Source organism: Callospermophilus lateralis, chromosome 18 (genome assembly GCF_048772815.1).
Source record: "Callospermophilus lateralis isolate mCalLat2 chromosome 18, mCalLat2.hap1, whole genome shotgun sequence".
NCBI classification, from domain to species: domain Eukaryota; kingdom Metazoa; phylum Chordata; class Mammalia; order Rodentia; family Sciuridae; genus Callospermophilus; species Callospermophilus lateralis.
In genome coordinates this window covers 55,318,467-55,342,874 of record NC_135322.1, presented here as the reverse complement: position 1 = coordinate 55,342,874, position 24,408 = coordinate 55,318,467, and the positions used below count along the sequence as shown (strand labels likewise).

Genomic DNA, 24,408 nt, shown 5'->3' with positions numbered 1-24,408 from the left:
CAAATTGTGATGAACACACTCAGCCCTGTCCCTCAACACAACCCGCAGCCTTTACCCCACAAACTTTTTAATAACCAAGACAGTATTATTTATTCTTCAGAGTTCTCTTCCAGGGACCACAACTAGAGTGAGGGAATGAGGCACTGACCTTTGGTGCAAAATTTAAGAGCATGCCAAAAAATTCAGTTTCAAGACAAGTAATATTTTAATGTAGCATTTGAAGAATTCAAAAGTAATACAGACAAAAATTCACAATGAACAAAATAGGCAAACTTCAAAATAAAAACGTGATCCAGCCTTGCACTTTCACAACCCTGCTTCATTATAGACTGCCCTTGGTTCCACAAAAAAAGTGTCCAGTTCACCCTCATTTCAGTCATTTCAAGTGTACAATTCAGTATCATTAAGTACATTCAGACTGTGCAACGATATAATTCTTTTAAATATTACATTAAAATATTAACTGGGCGTGGTGGCGCACACCTGTAATCCCAGCTGCCAGGGAGGCTGAGGCAGGAGAATCACAAGTTCAAAGCCAGCTTCAGCAACTTAGCCAGGCCCTAAGCAACTCAGCGAGACTCTGACTCTAATAAAATATTTTAAAAGGGCTGGGGATGTGGCTCAGTGGTTAAGGGCCCCTGGGTTCAATTCCCGATACCAAAAAAAAAAATAATAATAAAAAATAAAATATTTATATATTGTGATTACTGAGGGTGACGCCTTCGATTTTGCACCTAAGGCAAGTGTCCCACCTGCCTTACCCTAGACGCCCGCCCTGCTTCTCCCTCTTTGGCAACTCAAAGAGCCAGGGGACCCAATAGTGTCAATTTCTCCCTTGCAGCTGCAGCAGAAGAGTTACTTATTCCAGCGGCGATTAAGCCACAGAGGGTGTTCGACTGCCCTCCGGGACAGCCACCCACTCTGCTCGCTTCGCCCGCCCTCCTCCTGTGACCGGACACACCTGGCCGGCACGCCCTCTACCTGCTCAGGGCCACCTGGCGGGCAGCGCTCAGCGCTCGGCCCGCCCCACTCGGGTCGCGCCGGGTCTTCCTGAGGGCCAATGGGGAGGGGGCCCGTCCGAGCTCCAGCCCCGTCCCGCGAAGTGGCCAATGGGAGCGCGGCATGCAAATGAGCAGGTGCGGTGGCGGCGGGCCCGTTGCGGCCGCTGGGCTCCCGGGATGTTAGAGGCGCGCTGGGCGGCCGCCGAGCAGACGCCCGGACTTCAAGCGGCGAGCTCCGGTCTCCAGCCATGGTCCCCGCTCCGCCCCCCGCCGCCTCCTTCTCACCCGCCGAGGTCCAGCGGCGCCTGGCGGCCGGTGCCTGCTGGGTCCGCCGCGGGGCCCGCCTCTACGACCTCACCGGCTTCGTGCGGCACCATCCTGGGGGCGAGCAGCTGCTGCGATCGCGGGCGGGTCAGGACATCAGCGCCGACTTGGACGGACCACCGCACAGACACTCGGACAACGCACGCCGCTGGCTGGAGCAGTTCTACGTGGGCGAGCTGCGAGGGGACCTGCAGGTACTGCCAGACTGGAGTCACACCCTTCTCTCCTCTCCCACCCCTCCCCCAGCTCTCCATTTGAGGGCGAGTCCAGAGCACCTGCCCTCTAGGAGGACGCAAGGTGACAGCCCCCGCCCTCCCCTCCCTCTGCTTTCCCTCTCTTCTCTCCAGGTAACAGGTCACTGCCCTCCTTCCTTTCACCAAGAGCTTGCTGTTCCTTCCCAGCCTTACCTACTCAACCCGCCTCCATCCTCAAATTCGTCCACCTCCCGAGTTACCTGATCCTTCCAACTTGTTCCTTCTGCAGATCCAACTCTGACAACTTGGATCCCTGTTTCTGTCTCCAGCCCCAACAACTCCAGTCTTTCCTTCCTTTTCCCTTATCAGCCTCTCTGTCTTTGCAACTCCTCTAGTTTTTGTTTGAATTATAGGTTTCAAGGCTCATCTGTTCTCCCCTCCCATACCACCCCATTCCTGCTTCAAAGAGACACACATCCCAAAGCTCTGCAAACTAACTTGCATTTCCTGGGGTGGAGGAAGGCTAGTCTTGCACCAGAGCTTCCCTGGGTGGTTGGAGAGGTCCCCACAGTGTTTTGTGTGGACAGTGTCTTCCAACTCCTCAGAAGTCCCTTTATTTCTTATCTTGCACGATGGTGTGGGTGTGGAAGAGTGAAATGAAAGGCATCTGCCAGTTTTGCTGAGGAAAAGGGATTAGCACTTTGGACCCAGGCTGTGTTCTAAGCTGCACACTGCTGTATAATGAATGCGGGCTCATTGTGATATTTAAACCTTTAATGGATCCGGGTATGTTTGGTTATCCCCATTTTAGGATGTGGAAGCAGGCTCAGAGAGACTACTACATGTGTAAAGTCAAACATTTAGTTAGTGGAAAAGCCAAGTGCATCTGATTGCAAAATCAACCTTGTCTCCATCCTAAGGATTGGCAGGCAAGGCACACAATCCCTATCCACAGGGCTCCAGGTGGACTCAAGTCAGAAGTGAGCCGATTCCTTGTTCTCCAAGACCGGCGGTAGGACTGTTGACACTGGGGCTATCATGCTTGTATATAAACCAACAGTTGTTCCCCACTGCTAGCTCTTGCTTTCATATCTTTGCCACTCACTATTCTGGGTAGCTCCTTTTGGGCCATCTTGCCTAATTCTTCAGCATTTGTTCAGTAACTTACTTGGTTTCTTAATGGGTTAACAGCACTGTGCTAGGTACAGGTGGGTACCAATTAACAAAAAGAATATGGTTCCTGCCTTCATAGGATAAATCAGCTGGTGTGGGGGGCATACTAATCACATGATAATTATTTAATTACATGGTGTTATCAAGTATAGATCTTGAGGGGAGGGATTCAGAGAAAGCTGTCTTGAGAAAGCAACATTTACGTGGAGAGCTAACTGATGGGTGAGGCTTAGCCAGGCAGGTGCTGGGAAGAACATTCCAGACAGAGGGAACAGCATGTGCAAAGGCTCTCAAGAGAAAGGGACAGAAATAAAACCTGCATGACCAGAGACTGGTGGGCAAGGAGAAGGTTGTGGAAGGAGGCCAGAGATCAGCAGAGACCAGCTCACATAGAGCCAATAAGTTGTGCTCAGAATTTGGGGTTTGACGATAGAAGAATTGGAAGTCAGGGAAGGGATTCAAGCAGGGGTGTGGCATGGTCAGATTTGCATCTTTGGATGAGTAACCTCACTGTAGTGCCAAGAAGGAAAGGAGGGAGCCCAAGTGTCTGTGAGGAGACCAGACAGAAAGCTACTGTATGACTTGTACTGCAGGGGCTGTGATGGGGGGATGGGTACAAATTTGGGAGACTTCAAAAGATAAAATGCCTGGATTTGACATTCTGAAGTGGGAGCCCAATTTAATCTTGGAAGTTGATGCTTGGTGTCAGGTCCTGGTGAAGGGGCAGAAGGTTTAGCCATAGATACAGATTAGAATAGAGTACTAGAGAGTGCCAGGCTTGTGATGGCTCATGGGTCCTGGCCTGCATTGTAATGTGTCCTACAGATGGGAGCCTTGAGGTATAGCCTTTCCTCTTAGTACTTTCTGAATGTCACTCCTGGCCAGCTGCTCTGAATGACCCCACCTGCCAACTGTGCCAGCCATCCAGCACTGGGGTTTGGTTTTGTCTTGCCTTGCCTGACCCTCAGGGAGGACTCAGAGGGAATACTGAGTCCACATTTGATTCCTCCCATTCTCCAGAGCCTGTCAGTTTCTGTTGACAGAGTTATAATCTAAAAGTAGTACAAAGAATAGGTTCTCCTTAAATTTGGGGTGAGAAGTGGTCAGAGGAAAAATCTGGGATGGGGTATCCTTTTGGAGAAAAATCTAGATGGAGAGGAGACTTCGTGTTCTTCTCTCTAGCTAAGTTCTCCTAGCAACCCCAAGGCTGCCTTCACCTTGTCCCTCATCTCCTTCTGGACCAGGGGTGCTAATACCTGTTGTGGTGAGAGTCCCACCTGCTCCTCTAGTGTGAGGAGCAAGAGGTAAGTGCCATGGACTAGCTCTGTTGTTTGGGGCGCATTTCTGAATGGTGCCCTGTAGGGGTCCTTCTTCCCTAGCTTAGTCCTAGGACGGGAACATACTGGCTCCTCCAAGGAGAAGGCCCCTGCCTTGCTCATTTCCCCTGTTCCCCACTTTGCCCCACCCCCTCTATATACGCACTTACACACACATTCACACTCACATGAAGCCACATACATAAAACAAGTCAAACTTGTTTGAACTAACATGCTGTGAGGAGAATGAGACAAGTTCTGCTGTGGCCACGGCCTTGAACTTGGGGAAGCTGAGCTTCCCACTTTGAGCGGGTGAGCTGGGAAGTCTGGCCCTCTTGTCATCATCCCTGTCCTCTCAGGGGTCAGCAGGATCAAGCTCCACACCCCAAGCAGTAAGAGCAGTGTTCTTCCAACTGTGGACATGAAGTCTATTTCTTGAGCTGCAACCAGCACTTTTTGAAAAAGAAATAGAAAAACAAGATACCATGTTTTCTAGACTTTGATCATCCATGAATGGCTGTCACAGTTCTGTCCAAATTGGCATTTCACTTGAACTAATATATTTAATATTTATATTCACTCACTTTTAATTTTGCCATTTACTCATCATAGGGGATAAGACCAGTAAAGTTATAGACTTTATATACCTCTTAAAATAAATATAAAACTATTAAATAGAAATGCTTATCCTTGTGTTCCCTAAATTATCTTGGGCTCCATCAGTGGAGTATATGTCACACTTCAGAAAACATGCAGAGCAGGACATCTTAATCCTTATGTTCTGTGGATCATTTCTGGAATTGATGAGAGATATGAAATTATATGTGAGGAACCTGTGAATATGCAATTTTGTAATAAACTTTCATTACAGTCTCACCAGAGTCCTTTCCCAAGCCCAAACCTGCCACCACAAAGATAACAGTCAGAGAATGGTTCATACTTTCTATTTCTATTTTTAAAATAAATATAAAACTATTAAAATAGACCTCAAGAGGTCTTATCCAGAGGCCATTTGGATAAAAGTCCTCTCTTTGAGAATACAGTGGAGAAAGATTTCCCAGATACAACACTCCAGCCACAGGTATTTGGGGTAACCTGATGTCTGAAGGTCTCTGGTCATCATGACCTAATCCCACAGTGTCTCTGTCTCTGAGTATCTGGGAACTCTGCAGATTCTACCATGTGTGGTTCTGCCAGGTTTTGGGATACCATTCAGAGCTTCAGGGCTTGAGTATTTAAATGGGGATGGACAATAGGGAGGAGATCTAAGTGTAGGAAAACCTGAGGTTCCCACCCTACCCCAGGTCCCAGAATATCTCCAGCACAGCCCAACTTGGAAAGCTGGTCTGAGCTGAGAATTCAGATTAAAGCGGATGCTTGGGGGAACTTGCTAAACTGCCCCCACCTGTAGCGTGGATGGTGATGAGATGTTGCCTAGTCCAAAGGGACTGAGATCCACTTGGCCTGCAAGAGGGCCTTCAGTTGGGCCCTGCCTGGTCAATCAGCAGTCACTGCCCTTCACTACCTGCCTGGGACCTCCAAACTGTGGCCAGCTGCAGTGTCAGGCAAGTCTTACCTGGAAGATAAAGCCAGGGTCCACTGACAGAGCATCAGGGACCAAGTCACTGGCATTCCATGCCCACCCTGGAGTTAGCACGGATCCCAGGAGAGCTTCCTACTATCACCCCCAGAATTCAGCAAATAGCTTCAAGACCTAGAGTTGAGAAAGAAGGTCAGAAACTAGGTTTCTCTGGGGGAAAACAGAAAAAAAAATGAGCAGAAGTCCCAGAAACACAAGAGTAACCATCTTTGGAAAGACTCCCAGGAGGTAACCCAAACTGATGCCTGAGTAGCACCCATCATCCTCCCTTTCCTTCTTTTTTCTTGTGACACACACACTCGTCATTGGTCTATATGTGGTCTTCATTTATGTAGACAAGTAAGAAGATCCCCAATCTCTCTAAACCCACCATGACACTGAAGTAGCCCTCACTAGGGCCGCCAACACCTTCACTTCCCCAAACCTGGTAGTCAGTTCTCACCTCACCTTACCTGGCCTGGCAGTGATTCCTGACAAGCTGACCATTGCCCCTGCTTGTTACTCCTTCCTTGCTTGGATTCTGGATGCCTTACTCTTTTGGTTTTCTACATGAATCCATTTTCTTTTGATCCTATAATTATATACCACAAACCTGGTGACTTAAAGCAACACAGATTTATTCTCTTATAGTTCTGGAGGAGAGAAGTCAGAAATGAGCAGCAGAGCTATGTTCCTTCTAGAAGCTCTATTCTAGCCTCATCCACCGTCTCAACTGCCAGTACTTCTTGACTCATGGTCCCCAGGCCACCTCTTCCATCATCACCTCTTCCATCATCACATCACATCTGACTCTTCTGTTTCCATCTTCCATTTATAAGTACCCTGTGATTACAATGGGCACACCCAGATACTCTAGGATAATCCTCCATCTCAAGATCTTTAAATTAATCACATCTGTAAAGTGCTTTTTGACAAGTAAAGTAACTTACAGGTTCCAGACAATGTCCCCATTGGGACAGACAAGGGGGAGGGAATCTGCCTACCATACCACCTGTATTCCTCATCCTTACTTTTGAGTCTCCATTCCTGGTCTCTCTTGCTTCTCATTTCCCAGAAAAGTGAACAAAACTTAAATGTACAGCCTGGTGACTTTTTAAACTCAGGTAGCCCTTCTGTCACCACCACCCAGATTCAGATGTAAGGCCATCTCAGCACCTATGGTGGGCTCCTGCCTCCTCCCAGCCAACAGCGCTTCCCAGAGGCGGCCACTGTGCTCACCATTGTCACCACTTGTGCCTGTCTGTGAACTGCACAGAGATGGAATCATGCACTCGACTGCCTAGCCTCCTTCACTCAGTATCATGCCTCAAAGGTCATCAGTGTTTTCCTCTTAACAGCAACTGCCTCCATTGCCTGCCCTGACCTAAGGAATTCATGGGCCGGTGAAGGGAAAAAACAGGTAGTAGCTGGAGAAAGAAGGGTCAAGAGCCAGTAACTTATCAGCCATAATGAAGAATGAAATTATGGCATTTGCTGGTAAATGGATGGAACTGGAGACTATCATGCTAAGTGAAATAAGCCAATCCCTCCAAATCAAAAGCCAAATGTTCTCTCTGATCTTCGGATACTAACTCACAATAAGCGGTGGGGGTGGGTAAACTGGATTAGACAAAGGGGAATGAAGGGAAGGGAGAGGGGATGGGAATAGGAAAGACAGTAGAATGAGTCGGACATTACTCTTCTATGTTCTTATATGAATACACGATCAGTATAATTCCACATCATGTGCAACCACAAAAATGGGAACTTATACTCCATGTATGTACAGTATGACACAATACATTCTACTGTCAGATATAATGAAAAAGAATAAATAATTAAAAAAAAAAAAGAGCCAATAACTGAGATGACAGGCCAGTCCTCAGGATCCTTGTTCTCCCTTCTGGAGCATTTCCCCTTATTACCCTGCTTTGGCAAGTGCCCCATTATGCCCAGTGTGGCAGTGTCTTGGGCACGTCTCTTCTGCACCCTGTTGCCTGTGAAGCTTTTTAAAGAGCACTCGATTGAATGATGGCCATGCCTCTAAGTCTTCAAGGGCTCTCCATTGCTATAACTTTTAAGTCTAGTTCAGATGCTTTGTCTTCCACACAGAATCTCCTTTACCTCCTCATCTAGAACCGTTTTTCCTTTTCCCAAATTCTCATAGGACTTTACCTATTTTTATATCATTCGTAACATTTTTCCTTATTTAATGTACTTTCACTATGTGTCTGATCTTCTCTGCTCTCTTCTCTACTAAACCATAAACTCTGTGAGGACTGGAATTGTCTGATTCACCTGGGTTTCTCTAGGACACACCAGACACTGGTGACTACCAATAGGAACTAAAAAAGATATTTGAATAAATGAATGAATGAGCTGCGTGGAAAACTCAGCTACGTGCATAATTGAAAAAAGAAAGTGATAATATTAGTATACACAAGATGCTCCAGGAATTAAAATGTGAAAAAAAATTAAAAATCTCTTTCCTGTTTATAAGCTGGAAGAGTGGAGAGCTGCTGGGAAGGAGGGAGGGCTAGCAAGGGTCTCACTCATTTCCTCCTTTGCCCTCAATCAAGGTCAGAGTGAGCAGAGTATCTTCCATGCCAGGCAGTCTCTACAAGAGATAGAGTCAAGTTGACCTTGGAAAACATCAAACCAAGAGCCCATGTTGCTCATAGGGCTGTGGCTGTAAGTGCTACTGCACAGCCCTATGACCGCAACCTGGGTTTCAGTCCTGGTTAATTTCTGATGTCTTTCCATGGTAAATTGCTCTAAATCTTGTAGAGATCTCGCTGGCATGGTTCAAGTACTCTGCTCACTCTGACCTCTGATTGAGGGCAAAGAGATGATAGACCCTAACAACCACTCTCCCCACCAGCTCTTCTCTCTGATGGAAAAAGAGCTCTGTTGTAATAATAATAAAAAAATCGGGGGGCTGAGGTTGTGGCTTATGGGTAGAGAACTCACCTAGCATGTGTGATGCCCTGGGTTCAATCCTCAGCATCATAATAAATAAATAAATAAAATAAAGGTATTGTGTCCAACTACAACTAAAAAATAAATAAATATTTTTAAAAATTGGGAAACAAGAAACTCTGTACCAGCCGTACTCATAAAGCTTATAACTGAGAAATATAAACCTCAGACTTGGGATTTTATATTATGAGGCATTGCGCAAAGCAGAATTATCCAAATACTTTGTTTTCTTACCTTGAATAGTAGATTGCAGTGTATTTAAATAGCAGTACCAGGCAACCAAATTTGGGAGAACTTGCTTTAACATATTTGAACTACATTGCATCCAAGACGTTTTAAAGTCCTGTTGTAAGAAAACTAGCAGCCAGGCCCAGTGGCATTGGCACATACCTATAATCCCAGCTACTCAGGAGGCTGAGGCAGGAGAATCAGAAGTTCAAGGCCAGCCGGGCAACTTTGCAAGACCCCATCTCAAAATTAAAAAGAGAGGGGCTGGAGTTGTGGCTCAGCAGTAGAGCACTCGCCTAGCACAAGTGAGGCCCTGGGTTCGATCCTCAGCACCAATAAAAACAAATAAAATAAAGGTATTTATTTATTTATTTATTTATTATCTTGTCCAACTAAAAAATAAATATTAAAAATAAGAAAGCATCTCCTTCAATTGAAAGTATTAAAAAATTAAAAAGTTTTTTTAGTTCCTATTGGGGATGTAGCTCAGTGGTAGAAATGTCCCTAGGTTAAATCCCCAGTCCTAATCAAAAAGAATAAGGAGGAAAAGAAGAAGGAGAAGAAGGAGGAGGGGGAGGGAGAAAAAGAAAAAAAGATTAGAAGCCAAAAATTCCATTGTTGCAAGTACACAGGATTACACAGAGCCAGTCATACAATCTCCAAAACACTTGGTTGATGATTATCTAAGTGAATTAGTCATACTTTCTCCTTGAAGATGAAAAGTAGATAGAATTCTCATTCTCTACATTTTCCTATGCCAAATAGGACTTTTTTTTTTTTTTTTTTTTTTTTTGGCATTGCTAAGGCTTCCTAATGAAAAATGGAATCCAAGTTTTTAGGAGGTTTCTAGGAATGGCTGGTTTTCATTTGTGAAATCCAAATGCTAATAACTTGTAACAACCTCCTTAGTTACTCTAGAATAGGGATTTCCTTATGTAATAATGGAAGTTCATGGAACAGGGCGTCATTTACTCACAAAGATCAAAGACCAACCTCAGATGTCTAAGTCAGTTTAAGTCAGTTAAGGCCATTGCTGGGGTAGAATGAGAAGCCCCTACACTGGACAGAATAAAGGTAGCTTCTGTGATCCTATATTATCCTAAATCAGAGGAAAGGCCAGACCCGCCTGGCTTCCCGGGTACTTGCTTTCTCATCCCAGACAAGTCCCCTGGAGTGCCGAGGGTATAAGGCTTAAGTTGATTAGACACAGGGCACTATGAAAACATTCAGCTGTTCCTCGGATCTAAGTAGAAGAGACCTGGAAGACTGGGATTAAAGGTCTCTTAAAGTGAATCTACCTTAAATGAAAACCAAAAATCTCATGGAAAATGGGACTAGAGATTGGGGGATGGCAATGGATTATCTCTGAGAAATACATGGAAAAGTAAATGTGTCACTGAACCATGGGGAAAAGTCCCGGTAGGGGGTTTTGTCGTGGGAGAATCATAGAACATACCTACACAGTGAAGACTAGGTGGTGATGCCATCTTGGGGACCACCCTCGTATATGCAAAAGGTTGCTATGGAGGGTGGGACTATCTTCAGGATGAAGATGGCAGTTGTGCACCCATTCTTGAAAGATAATAAGTCAAGTAGTATTGTTTTTATACAGATATTGCCTTTTTTATGACAAATTTGTACCAAAGTACAATATGATGTTCAAAACTCCACTTTGGACATTCACAGCACGATTGTAAAGCCAGTCAAGCAAAGGTAACTAAGGGTGGAGAGTCTCTTGATCCCTTGATAAGCAGGTCAGTCTCTTTTGAAGGGCCTCATCCTTTGTTGAATACCCACCTGTCTTCTGGTGTTAACTGGCCTAACTTTGCCAGATCCTTATTTGGCAATGGAGTTGTGAGTCAAATAGTTCTCTGTGGCTTTCATTGAATTCATGAAATTTTGATATTTTGACGTTGATTTTCAGTTTCGCTTTGCATTCTGTTACATTGCACTTTAAAAAAATACCTTTATTTGTTTATTTTTATGTGGTGTTGAGGATTGAAACCAGTGCCTTGCACGTGCTAGGTGAGTGTGCAACCACCGAGCCACAACCCCAGCCCCCTGTTACACTGCATTTTGTCCGACGATAGCAACTCTGACCATTAAAGAGAGAACACTTGGCCTAGATGGGCTGGGCAGAGTTGGGAAAGGAGGTGGTCAGTGTGTGACCAGGAACTGAATTTATGTCATCAAATGACTCATGATCTTTACTGCCCTTTGCAACTTGAATCTTTAAGGACTTACAGAGCACTTGGATGACAATGACCCTTGTAGAACTAATAGTAACAAACCTTAAGTTTATATAGTGATTTACATTTTTAAAAATATTTCCCTGAGATTTCCATTTGAACTCTTCACATGGGTAGGGCAAATGAAGAAACCTGTAACTCAAAGAGATCCTGGAATGTTGGGTTCCTGGGTGACTGGTATTTCCATTCTGTACCCATTAGGGAGAGTTCTTCTGCATGAGATTAAATCAAGGAAGTGCAAAGGCTTTTCTTTTGAAACTCAGAGGGACAAGGAGCAATTTAGGTTCTCTGATGGGACTGAGGTCAGGCCTCTGAAGACAGAAGAATCTTTAGGCTAGACCTGGTTGTTTTCTGGACCTCATCAACTGCCTCTGTCTCTGGGATGACACGTGGTGATGTGTGCACTTGGGTGAGGGAGATTTCCAGAGTGGAGCAGGCACTCCTTCCCCCAACTCATGACTCATTCCCTGCATGTTCAGTTACTGATTAATCTGAGGGTCAAACACCCCAATCTCCTGGCAGCTGCCCTTCCATAACATGAGGGGCTGAACGTCAAATTGCAAAAAGGGATGATGTGTTGGCTTGAAAAGACACCTCTGGACTCATAGGCACTGTAAGGATCCTTATTTACTGCAGCTGCACCCTGGAGTTTTGAATTTAGGCCATTTTAGTTGAACCAGGCTGGAGAATTACTTCCTTTATGAGCAATAGGGCCTGTGAGACATCCCACATCTGAAGGGTGCCTGAAATAACAATGATTTGTGGCCCCCAAAATGCTCCCCAAGGGGCCTGATGTTCCAGGGGTTAGTGTGATTTGCTTGGCCGTCACTGGTGTCTGGCCTAAGCTGAGGTGGAGGAGCAGGGGTGTGCAGGGAGGTGAACAAGTCTCTCTCCTGTTAAATGTGGAAAGGGGTTGCCAGATCAGGAAGACAGCTGCTGAGCTAAGGTTCCTGTCCACTTTGTGTGTCACAGGGGGGCTATTCAGGGCAAGGTAACTTTGTAGGCCCTCAGACCCTCAGCTCCTTCCAAAAACTTGACATAGGTTACCTGGCATCCTGTCTTCACCAGGGCTCTCCCAGACCCAGAGAGAGCAAGAGGGGACACCTGGGAGGTGGCAGTTGCTGCCAAGATGTGAGTCCATCTGCATAAGGTAGAACATGCTTCATTCAGGGGCCCTGCTACTCTACCAGGTGCAAGGTGTCAAGCCACTGTGGTGGTGACTCTGAGCAGCACTACCCAAGACTGCCGTTACCTCTGGAATGTCAGGCTGGCAGAGGTGACCCTCCAAGGGGAAGGGAGGGAATTTCTAAAGTCCTTTCTATTTGGGTTTCCCTTGTTTGTGTTCTTTACAAAACATCATTGAAGTACATGCCCGTGACACATTGGAGTGCATCAAACAGGCTTAAGAGCAGAGCCGTTAGCGGAAGGGAATAAAGGAGTGAACACTTCTTGCTGCTGCTTCCCCCGTGCTTGAACTCCCTCCAAAGGAGAGTTCCTCCTCCACCTTGACCCCTTGGAGTCAAGCTGATCCCAGCCAATGGGCCTGTCAGCCCATCTCAACAGTCAATATCAGGCTGTTTCCAAGATGGCAGTTGCTCTGATCTGGGGAAGAGGTCCTGCAGGAAGATTTATATGTCATGACTGTAACACATGCAGTACTATGTACATATGAATTTAAAGTAAAGACTGACAGAAGTTCCCTCACGGAAAGAAATGACTCCTGGAGTTCTGACTCTTAGTTGCAACCTTTTCTAAATACCATCTCTGTTCTAGGCTAAGGGCATCAAAGATGTTCCAGAGTAGATATCAAGGTCCTGGAAGCTGGGTCAAGGGAGAACCTGCCAGGCACAGAGGAAGGAACAGGACCTGCTAGGCAGAGGACCAAGGGAAGGCATGAACTTTGGTGCAGAGCCAGGCAGCCAGTGATGACAGCAGAGTTTGCAGGGAGCCACTTGGCTTTGAGCCTCACACGTAGCCAAGATCTGTGGCCTTCAGAGGGTTCCCTTGGACTGTTCCAGATATAGGATACAGTACCTGCTAAAAGTGCCAAGAAGGAATGTGGTCCTGGACTGTTTCCAGTCCACTGTGTCCCATAACTGTTTATTTTTTATTGGTGTATTTTAATTATACACAGTAGTGGAATTTATTACGGCATATTCATATGCACATACAATATAATCTGATCAGTCTCATTCCCCAGCATCCCCTCCCTCTCTGGTTTTTGCTTGTTTGTTTTGTTTTGTTTTTTTATATTTTTTTAGTTATAGGTGGACACAATGCCTTTATTTTTATTTATTTTTTAATGTGTTGCTGAGAATCGAACCCAGTGCCTCACCTATACAACCCCAGCCCCTGTTTTCTGTCTTTTGTATTTTTTTTTTTTTTTTTGCTGGTACAGGGAATTGAACCTGGGGATACTACCACTGAGATACATCCCAAGCCCTTTGTGTTTTTTATTATATTTTGACAGGATCTCACTAAATTGCCCAGACTAGCCTTGAACTTTCCATTCTCCAGCCTTAGCCTCCCAAATTGCTGGGATTACAGGTGTGGACCACCATGCCCAGCCAGAAATTCTGGTTTTAATTAACTTTAATCGATACTCGCTAAGGACATCTCATTAGAGTTGTTAAAGGCTTATCATATTCAGCAGTCTTCCATTTACCAGGGTGAGGATAGGATAGTTGATGAAAATTATACTGTAGAATCCCACCTTTTTCTCTCTCATAGTTATATATAGTTTACAAAATTTAAATAAAGGAATATACCTCCCACCCTAAGCCCTCTATAAATAAGGTCAATAACTTCTTGTGCAGCCTCCCAGAAATATTCTGTGTATGCACACACAGTCTTCTGTCTTCTTCCTTTCTTTTTTTTTTTTTTTTTTTTTGGTGTGTGTGGGATGGGTATTGAACTCAGGACCTTGTGCATGTGAGGCAAACACTTTATCAACTGAGCTATGTCCCCAGCCCTTCTCCCTTTATTTATAGCATAAAGAAATCATATGAGGGGCTTGGGATGTGGCTCAAGTGGTAGCGCACTCGCCTGGCATGCACAGGGCGCTGGGTTCGATCCTCAACACTATATAAAAATAAAAAATAAAGATATTGTGTCCACCTAAAACTAAAAAAAAAATAAATATTTAAAAAAAAGAAATCATATGATACATTCTGGTCCACGAACTGCTGCTTTTTTGCCTAATGGCATATTTTATACTTTTTAACAATATCAGCAGGAGAGGAAAAAGAATCCATTTACTTCATTCTTTTTAAATAGCTATTCCTATTGGTTTTCTACTTATTGTATCAGCTCTATAATATGCAGCCTTACACAGTGGTTATGCATAGAAGTGCAAATAAGTTTTTAATATATAGTCCTAGGTTTGAAATTTCTAGATTAAAATAATATGCACTTTACCTTTTGATGGATATTACCAAATTGCCCTCTAATTTAAACCAATTTAAACTCCCTTCAAATGTCTAAGAATGTCTGTTTCCCTACACTCTTGCCAATGATGTATGTTATCAGTATTTTTTACCTTTGCCAATAGGTGAAAAAAGTTGTTCATTGGTTAAATTTGTATTTATAGAATGTATAAGAGAGGTGTGATGTCTTTTCATGTTTCTAAATTATTTGCACGTATCTATAGCCTTCATCCAGCTTCTGATTGCCTGGTTGCCTTTTCTAATTGATTTGTGATCACTCCTTAGGTATAAAGGATATTAACCCCTTCTCCATCATCTAATTTACTCTTTTCCCTCCACTTTTCATTTATGTTTTGATTTGTTTAATATTTTTTCTCCATACAAGCTTTGAATTTTTCAATTAGTTAAAACATCCCAGTTTGATCATTCTTAGAAAGACCTCCCTGTTTTAAGATTTTATACTTAAAGAAACTCTCAGCATCCTTCTAACAAGTTTCTGCTTAATGTTTTTTTATTGTTCTAAATGTTTTACTTCCCTGAAGTTCCCCCCCCCCACAAATGACTAACTGGTTGTCCTAGTAGATTTATGAAATAATCTTTTCCCTATTTTTTAAAAGACACCTTTACCACATATCAATCATTTACATATATTTTAAAAACTATTTTTGTAGTATTCTGGACCAATGGGATCACTAATTTTTTATTAGGTTTTTAACATTCACTTGTTTTTTCCTACTTTCAATTTAGCCAAGATTATGCTCCACTAGAAAAGGCAAAGGGCAGGGTAAGAGCCAAGATTCATCCTCGGTCACATGGCTGGCTTTGGGGACACAGTTGAATCTGACTTTCAGAGGCTGGGGATGCCCAGCTTGCTTGGGACCCTGAGGTCGGAGAGCCAGAGCAAGGGAGGAACCCCGTGCAGATGTAGGCCCCATTCAGGGAACCCATGGGTGAGGGGTGGAGGAGGGTTCAAAGTGGGGGCTGTCCAGGCAGTCATGGAATGAGAGCCATTCCAGCTGGGGAATGCACAGATAGGGAGGGGTGTGGAAGGAGAATGTGGAAGCAGCCTTGCCCTTGAGCTCAGCATCCGGGTGGGTTCTGTGCACCCTTCCTGCTCAATGTTTATAGTCTGTGTTTGGAGGAGAGGCCCATAGGTCAGGTTTGATGTGTGTGGGGATGGCCAGAGGCCAGGAGAACTAGAAAGCAGTCATGTTTGCTAGCAGGGAGCCTGGTACCTCTCTTGGAGATTAAAGAGTTATTTAGCGTATGGTGATATTAAAAAAAACAGCCCTGTAAATCTCAAACTTCTTGACCCTCTGGCCAAGAGAAATATATTCCCCCACTTACTTTCTGTTTCCCTCATTAGAATGGCATGAAAGCTTATTGATTTCTGGGACTTTTTGGGGTGGTGGAAATATTCTATATCTTGATTTGAACACTGGTTACAAGAAGATAAAGTTGTTACAACTTATCAAACTATAGCCTTAGTTAAGGTCAGTACATTTTTTTTTTTTTTTTTTTACTATATCAGTAGTTACTCCATGGGGTTAAAAGGAGAGATAAATAAACTTAGCACAGATTTCATTTTCACATCTAAGGATGTGACCTCACAATTTCAGGAGTTACGTGTTGGTATACACATGCCTTTTAAGGATTATTTTTAAAAAGAAATAATAGAATGTGAATGGTGAAATTCAGCACAGGGGATGCAAGTAGGTATTCATAGTGAATGTTTGAAGCTTTGCTGCATATTTGAGATTTTTCATAGTAAAAGGTTGAAAGAAATATTAAGTAGTTATCATGCAGAAATCACTCACAGATTTGTGTGTGTGTGTGTGCATGCATGTGTGTGCTGGGGCTGAACCCAGGCCCATACGCCTGCTAAGCAAGCAAGCACTCTACCATTGAGCTGCACCCCTGACCCACTCACAAATATGTTCTTAAAGGAAATGTGGGAAAATAAAATAATAGCACACAAATGGTTATTTGCAGCAAAGGATAGCATTTCCAATGATGCTGTGTTAGTTTTCTAGGGCTGCACAAAGCACCACACACTGGATGGCTTAGAACAACAGAAATTTATTTTCTTGCAGTTCTAGAGGCTGGGCAGCTGACACAAGATACCAACAACATTGATTCTTTCTGGAACCCCTCACCTGTTCCAGGTCTTTCCCAGCTTCCGGCAGGGCTCTGGTATCCCTGGCTTGCAGATCTGTCCCTCCAGTCCCTGCCTACATCTTCATAAGGTGTTCTTTCTTGTGGCTCCACATCCATGTCTCCATATTATACTCTTCTTACGAGGACACCAGTCATCTTGAAGTGAGCATCTACCCTGGTCCAGTCTGACCTCATTTAACTGGATGACATCACAGGTCCTATTTATAAATAAAGTCACATTCACTGATTCTCAGTGGACATGCTTTGGGAGGAAATGCTATTCTACCCAGTCCAGATATCACTACATGTATTCTGCCACTTGAACAGCTTAGATGGATGTGAATAAACTATGTTATAAATAAACTATGTTATATTTCAGAAAGATGACCCAATGGTGACAGAGGTTCCAATTTTGAAGGTTCATGGGAAGAGTTTGATACTTCACTTGAGTAAAAAAGAAAACATAATTAGAGAGTTACCTAGCATATAGTTATATTTAAAAAAAAGATTCTTGGGCCACTTTCCAAACCTATAAAATCAAAATCTCTCAAAGCAAGATCCCAGAAATCTGTGTTTCAACAAGTATCCCATGTGACTCAGGAGCACCATAGTGTTTGTGACCTACTGTATTAGAAGGCTAAGGGCCAAGGGCAAGAGGAAGACTGGAGATGGAAAAACTACAGGTGGCCAGGTGGGCAGGTTCCATGGGGTTATTAAAGAATCACCATCCTAGTTGGGCATGGTGACTCATGCCTATAATCCCAATGACTCAGGAAGATAAGGCAGAAGAATTGCAAGTTCAAAGCCAGCCTCAGCAAATTAGCAAGGCCCTAAGCAATTAGTGAGACTCTGTATCAAAAATAAAAAATAAAGTAAAAATTAAAAAGGGTCCACATCCTCAATTTGCAGTGTGGAGCTTGGTGCAGGGCAATTGCAAGATGAACATGGCCCAGGCAGCCCACATTGCTGCCCTGTAGGACAGAGGAAGGGGCCCTGGATCTGGAGCCCAGAGTCTGTGTCATACTCCTGCCTTAGCAGGAGTATGTGTGATTTTGAGTATGTTGTTTCACCTTGTGATTTTCCCCTGTCATTTCACCCTGGCTCCCCCACAGGACTGCGTGTGGTTGTAGTGAGACCACATGAGATCTGTAAAACAGAACATGTTGGTCAAATGGAATCCGTTCCAGCTTCTGCTAAGAAAGGAGTAGATTTCTGCTAGGTGTTGAGGGTAGGATGTTTTCAAAGCTGGACTTGCTATGTGTTTTGACCCTATGGGGGTCCTGTGCATACCCTCAGAGGGGCATGAGGGCATTCTCTTCTCTCAGAGATGCCCCTTCCCTGTGACCAGGGCCTGTGGGCCCTCATCCTGACTGCACCTGCACAGGTGCAACTCTAGACTGAGACACTCACCCTGGTTGGGGAAGAACAGACTCCATAGACAAGGCTGGCCAACGCCCCAGGTGGTCCCAAGGGCTCACAGGGATGCCTTCCTCTCACCATTCCTTCTGCTGTGCAACCACAAACACAGTGGACTTCTCTTCTGTGCTTGGCTCTGTGCTTGCTACTATGAATAAAAAGATTTCTACCTTCAAGAGGCTAACCTATCAGTGGGAGGAGGTAGACACAATAATTAAGAGTGGTAGCAAGTGCTATAACAGAATATAAATATTCTGCATGTGTATTACACAGTGGAATAATAGACTAGATGATATGTTTTAGACCAGAGAGAGGGGCTGTGGCAAAGTGGCAGCCGTGGCTCAGATGGGGGTTATCAGGGAAGGCGTCTCTAAGGAGTCAATGGTTGGTGGATAAAAAGGAGCTGTCACAAAGGTGCAAAGGTCCTGAGGTATGACCAAGACGGGGCTCTGGTGTTGCCAGACAGTGTGAGTAAGGAAGTGTGGAGAGAGGTGAAATGAGAGGTGAGCCAGCGCCCTATCTTGGTGAGGTTCATGAGTCACAGGGATTTAGGTTTTATTCAGAGGGCAGTAGGCAGCCCCTGGAAAGTTTTATGCAGAAGGCTAAAGGACTAATAAAGAAAAATAATAAAGAAAAACTATTTTCTTAGATAGTTCTAGTTGCTGTATGGAGGATAGATTGCAGGTGGTCAAGAGTAGAATCAGAAAGAGTTAAAGGCCATCAGTGTTGTCCAGGTGACTGGAGGGTAGGCTGGCCTAAACTGGGTGACCATGAGGATGGGGGAGATTAGCAATTGCCTTAGACATAGAACTACTAGAATTTGCTAATGGATTGGATGTCGACATTGAGGAAAGGGAGGACTTGAGGGTGATGCCAAGATTTTGCCCTGAGCAACTGGGTGGTTTGATTTATGGAAATGATAAATACTGGGATGGGGGCCCAGGTTTGGGATGGGACTTTCAAGTTCCCTGGGGACATGTCAGGTTGGAGATACCAAGAAATCATCATCCAAGATAAGATTTCAAATAGTACAATTAACTGATGGATCCAGAGCTTACAATCCACATGTGGCTATTTAAATTTAAATTAATGGGTTGGGGATATAGCTCAGTTGGTAGAGTGTTTGCCTCACATGCACAAGGCCCTGGGTTCAATCTCTAGCACCACACACACACACACACACAAAAAAAAAAAAAAAAAAAAATAGAATTAAATCAAGAAGTCACCTCTTTGGTCACACGAGCCACATTTCCAGGGTTCAGTAGGGGCTATTGGCTACTATATTAGCACAAAGATAGAATGTTTTCATCATTGTAAGAAAGTCTGTTGGGCAGCACTGGTCTAGCGCTGTGGCCCAGGGCTCCTGGCTTTTTCTCTCTGGCATAATGGCCCCTAGATTAGGGGTGGTTCTGTTCCAGGATGGTGTCCCTGCATCATTCAGAAATGGTTCACTCTTGCCTTCTTTGCTTGACACATACTAATGATGATGTCTGTCACTTGTGGCCATGTCAGACAGGTGAAGGACACCTTGTCCTGGGGTTGTTCAGAGAAGTCATCCCCTGGGCCTGAGGTACTAACACGGTGATATGTCTAAAACATGGTGCTTAACCCATAGGAAATTAGGAGGAGACAGTATAGCTCACCAGGAATCACCAGGTGTCCCCGTTGTAGGGCTCACTGTCACCAGCTGTCCCTCATTCTAGGATGCACTGTGCAGATCCGGCAAGGTTTAGATTTGTGCAATGGGTCTCAAGCAGTCCAAGAGTCTTGTGTTCTAGATCCACCCATGTCACCGAGACAGGTCATCTGACCTCTATCAGTATAAACATCCTCCATTATAAAAGGGAAGGATTGCAGGGCTGAGCACGAGGTAGACATTGTTTAAATCCATAAAAAGGAGTAGTCGGCTGGGCATGGTGGTGCACGCCTGTAATCCCAACGACTCCAGAGGCTGAAGTGGGAGGATCACAAGTTTGAGGACAGCCTGACCATCTGAGTGAGCCCCTGTTTAAAAATAAAAATTAAAAAGGGCTGGGGAGGTAGCTCAGTGGTAGAGCACCCCTGAGTTCTATCCTTAATACCCACCTCCCAAAAAGTAGTAGAGAGGTGTGAGGCAAGTTGCTTTGTTGTTGTGATTTGTTGTTTCTTTTTTTTTTTTTAACAAAACAGTTCAGTGACTATTATAGTTTCTTGTAAATCATTTGCCATTTTGTAAACAAATGGCAAAAACAACAATTATTTTTCTTTCTTAAATGGAGTATGAAAGGCATACTTGGGATTATTGCTTCTGAAACCATGATGTAAGATTATTTGAAGATCCATGACTTCATTTCTCCTTTAAAAATAAGTGAAATAAAACACGGAGGGCATCACCCTTAGAACTCAGAGCCTCACATGATAGATCTGAAGTATATTGTTTTATTATGAAAGCTGGGCCAGTGAGGAGATGATGTGTTTAGATGGCATCAGTGTGTTTTCCTTGTGGGTAGCATGTCCTGTGAGCCTCTCAGAGGGGCTTTGAGGTCCAGGTCCTGAGAGATTACAATCAGCCAGACTTGGTCTCACCAAGTCTGCAAAAGGAGGCATTTTGAAGAGATTGTGTCCTACAAGCTCTGATGTTCCCATCACAGTTGCAGCCCAGATCCTTCCCACCCTGCTATTGCAGGGAGAGGTAGGATTTTGTTCAGAAGAATCCAGAAGGTAAGCCTCAGAGAGTTCCTTGCGTTCGCCCTCACCAAGTCCACGTGATTCAGATTAATAGCACAAAAACTTGTAGGGGCACTTTGGCAGTTTCGACTGGTAATTTAGTATTTTCAGGCTGTTGACCCCCCTTTTCTCTTCTTTCTTTCTATCTTTTTTTTTGGTACCAGGGATTAAACTCTGGGGCACTTGACCACTGAACCATATCCCCAGCCCTATTTTGATTTTTATTTAGAGACAGGGTCTCATTGAGTTGCTAAGTGCCTCGCTGTTGCTGAGGCTGGCTTTGAACTCACGATCCTCCTGCCTCGGCCTCCTGAGCCACTGGGATTACAGGCATGTGCCACCGTGCCCAGCTGTCCCCTTTTTCTGATGTCCTGGATCGCCCACGTACACTGGCTTCTGCTTCGGAGGATGAGGTTGCAGGCACTGGCATTCAAAACAGCTCATTTTATGAGCAGAAGCAATACCAGGTCCCAGGGGACTGGCACTGTCTTCCTGTCCTTCTGTCCACATTCCTGAACAAGAGCAGTTGGTCACATCTTAGGCACAAGCTTCCTACTTATTTCCTTTTTGTCCTCCTTCCTGCCTGGTGGCTTTGCAGAGCTATGGACTTGCAGTGATGTGAGGAGGGTCAGGTGCGGGCTTGCTTTGGGGGGTTCTGTGGCTTGTCACTTCCTACACCACAAAAGGGTAGCCAGAGCTCTACCCTGCGGGGCCTGACTTCTGATTTGGACCCAGCAAGGCAGAGAGCAGTCTGTTAGAAGTGGAAGCAAGTGGATTCTGCTGCCTTGGTTGTGGCTGTGTCCAGCTCCCCAGAACCACCAGCCCTGGGAGCCTCCTCCCTAGGGGCCGGGGAGGTGGGCTGTCAGCACAAGGACGGGGCTCTCCAGGCAGATGAGGCTCAGGACAGCCCTGCTCATGGTCTTCCTCTGAGCTGTCCATCTGTGTGCTACCAGGTGTGCTGCAGGGGGTCGGGGCAGCTGGACACAGGGCCCAGGGTGCCATCTCATCTCAGAGAAAGGGTTTTCAGGCACAACCGGGCTGAGGGATAAAAGGCCATCTGTCCATCTCTCGGTGCCCAGCCCCGGCCTTCTCGAACAACATTCCTTTATGCAGCCGCCCCGCCCCCCGCAGCCCCCGCCGCTGCACACTGCCTCCTTTCAGGCCTCCTCTATGCTGGACTTGTTTGTTTGCGGTGCAGAGCGCAGACTCTCTGTTGTTCTTCTCTGTTCTCCCCGCCCCCATGCACCCTCCAAGCACACCCTCTCTAGGGAAGACAGGGCCTGGGCACTGGAGGAGGGCTAGGGGCTGAGACAGAGGCCCTTGGGGACCTCCCAGTGAGTCCTCCATCCATCATCTGGGAGATCTTGCATGAGTGACTCAGTTTCCCCCGTCTATGGAAAGCCTCCTGCCAGTTTCTCAGGGAGAATTATGTCAATATCAATGGGATGTGCGCACTATGAAGATGGCCTGGCTGGCCCAGGATCATGTGTCGGGGGGTGGAGGTGGGAAGAGTGCAGAACAAGGTTTGCATCTAAGAGAGCATCAGTTTGTGTGGCCCCAGCTCTGCCACCTGCCCTGTACCACACTCCAAGTGGGAAAGACAGGGGAGTGGCTTCTCAGGCCCCAAAGGAAGGGGAAGAGTCCTGCCTCTGAGTTAGGAAGGGATGTGCTCGAATGTCCCCCCACGGTGGGCCAGGTAGGAAGGTTGCATTGATTTCTGCCACCTGCAGCAGAGGACAAGATGTAGACCCTGGCTTCATATCTCCTTGTATAGATTTCTCAGTGTGGCTCTCTCTCCTGGTTGAATTCCCTCTCCTTCCATGGCCCCGCCTGGATCCCAGGGAAAACTGATTCAGTTCTTGGATTACTTTCCTAGTACCGCCATAACTACCACAAATTAGGTAATTTAAACAACATGAATGTGTCATCTATGTTAGGCATGGGAGCACATGCCTGTAATTACAGCCACCCCAGAGGCTAAAGCAGGAGGATGTCAAGTTCAAGGCCAGCCTAAGCAACTTAGTAAAACTCTAAGCAACTTAATGAGACATTGTCTCAAAATAAAAAAATGTAAAGAGCTAGGGAAGTGGCTCAGTGGTAAAGCACATCTGGGTCCAACTCCCAGTACAAAAAAAAAAAACAAAAAAAAACAAAAAAAAAGAATTATACTCTCATAGCGTATAGTTCTGGAGGTCAGAATTTTAAGACCAAGGGTCTGCAGGATAGGTTCCTTCTGAGAGATGTGAGGAAGAGTCTCTCCTGGCTTCTGGTTGTGTGCTGGGGTCTCTGATGACCCTTGGCTTATAGATGAATCAGCCCTTCATCCTCACATGGTGCTCTCTTGGTGAATATGTCTATGTTCACATTTTCCCATTATTTTCCCATTTCGTAAGGATTCCAGTTATGCTGGGTTGGGCACACCTTAATGACCTCATTAATTACATCTTCATGGTCCCAAACAAAGTCACCTCCTAAGATACTGCATAGGTTTCTCAGTGTGGAATTGTTCATATGAATTTACAGCATGGAGCAGACACAGTTCAACCAGGACAAGCCTTTGTACTGGAAAGTGTGACAATGGAGGTGACATCTTTGGTGCATGGCCTGGGTCTCCACGGTAATTTCTTCACTCTCACAGGTTTTGTCTCCTTCCCAGACACAAAGGAGGGAATACCAGTAAATATCATCCCCTCCCCACACCTCTGCTCCCCATCCCCTGCTTCCTCTAAAGCTGATTGTTGCCACCCTAGACTGGAGGGAGGAGGAGGCCCAGGCTCACCCTTCACTGGGCCTTGCTCACCCCTCACTAGTGCTCACCCTTCACTAGGCCTCTGGTTCCTTTAGTGCCTGTCACCCAACTCACCCAGGGCCTTGGCACTGCAGGCCTGTGCCCTGTGGGTACAGCCTGGGCTCCCCATCTAGATTCTCTATTCTGTAAATAAGGTGGTGGAGTGGAGAACAAAATCTTTGCTCTTGCCTATCCCTTCCCCTTCCCCGCAAAGGGGCACCCACATAGAACAGGAGGCTGCAGCTCACCCCGAGTTTTCAGACCAGCACACCAGAGCTGTGTTTATGTTCAGACCTGTTGGTTTGGCCCCCAGCACTCATTTGCTTTAAATGCAAGGTGAATTTAAAAATCTGGAGATTTCACACACACACACACACACACACACACACACACACACACAAATTAAAAAACAAAAAAAACAACCCACAAATTAGCTTTCCCATTTTTCTTAAAAATCACAGGGTCTGGGGCTGGGGTTATAGCTCAGTGGTAGAGCACTCGCCTAGCACAGGCGAGGTCCTGGGTTCAATCCTCAGTACCACATAAAAATAAGTAAATAAAATAAAGGCATTGTGTCCATCTACACCTAAAAAATAAATATTAAAAAAAAATCATAGGGTCTGACGGTCTCCCATGACCTGTACCTAAGGCAGGGCTGCCTCTCATCTCAGGGCATGACTCCTGTATTTCTCTATAGTCTGCTCCATTCCCTTCGACCTCTGTGACCTCAAGACCAAATGACAGTGGCTGTTGCTACTGCCCTTATACATTTCTTTTTTTCTCCATGCCAGTGCCCCTGGCAAAAGGTGCCTCATGGTTTTGCCTGAGTCTTGCTTCTTGGTGCCTCATGTTTTAAGGAAAATCAGAATAAGC

The 24,408-nt window shown here is 45.2% G+C and overlaps 1 protein-coding gene across 1 annotated transcript in view; it reads left to right on the top strand.

The window, feature by feature from the left end:
- The first annotated feature begins 1,197 nt into the window (after nucleotides 1-1,197).
- Fa2h (fatty acid 2-hydroxylase) overlaps nucleotides 1,198-24,408 on the top strand; it is a 50,808-nt gene continuing 27,597 nt past the window's right edge. Inside the window, exon 1 of the mRNA XM_076838690.1 lies at nucleotides 1,198-1,519. Within this exon, the coding sequence (XP_076694805.1) occupies nucleotides 1,250-1,519 (270 nt within the window). The 5' untranslated portion in view covers nucleotides 1,198-1,249. The remainder of the gene's footprint in view (nucleotides 1,520-24,408) is intronic.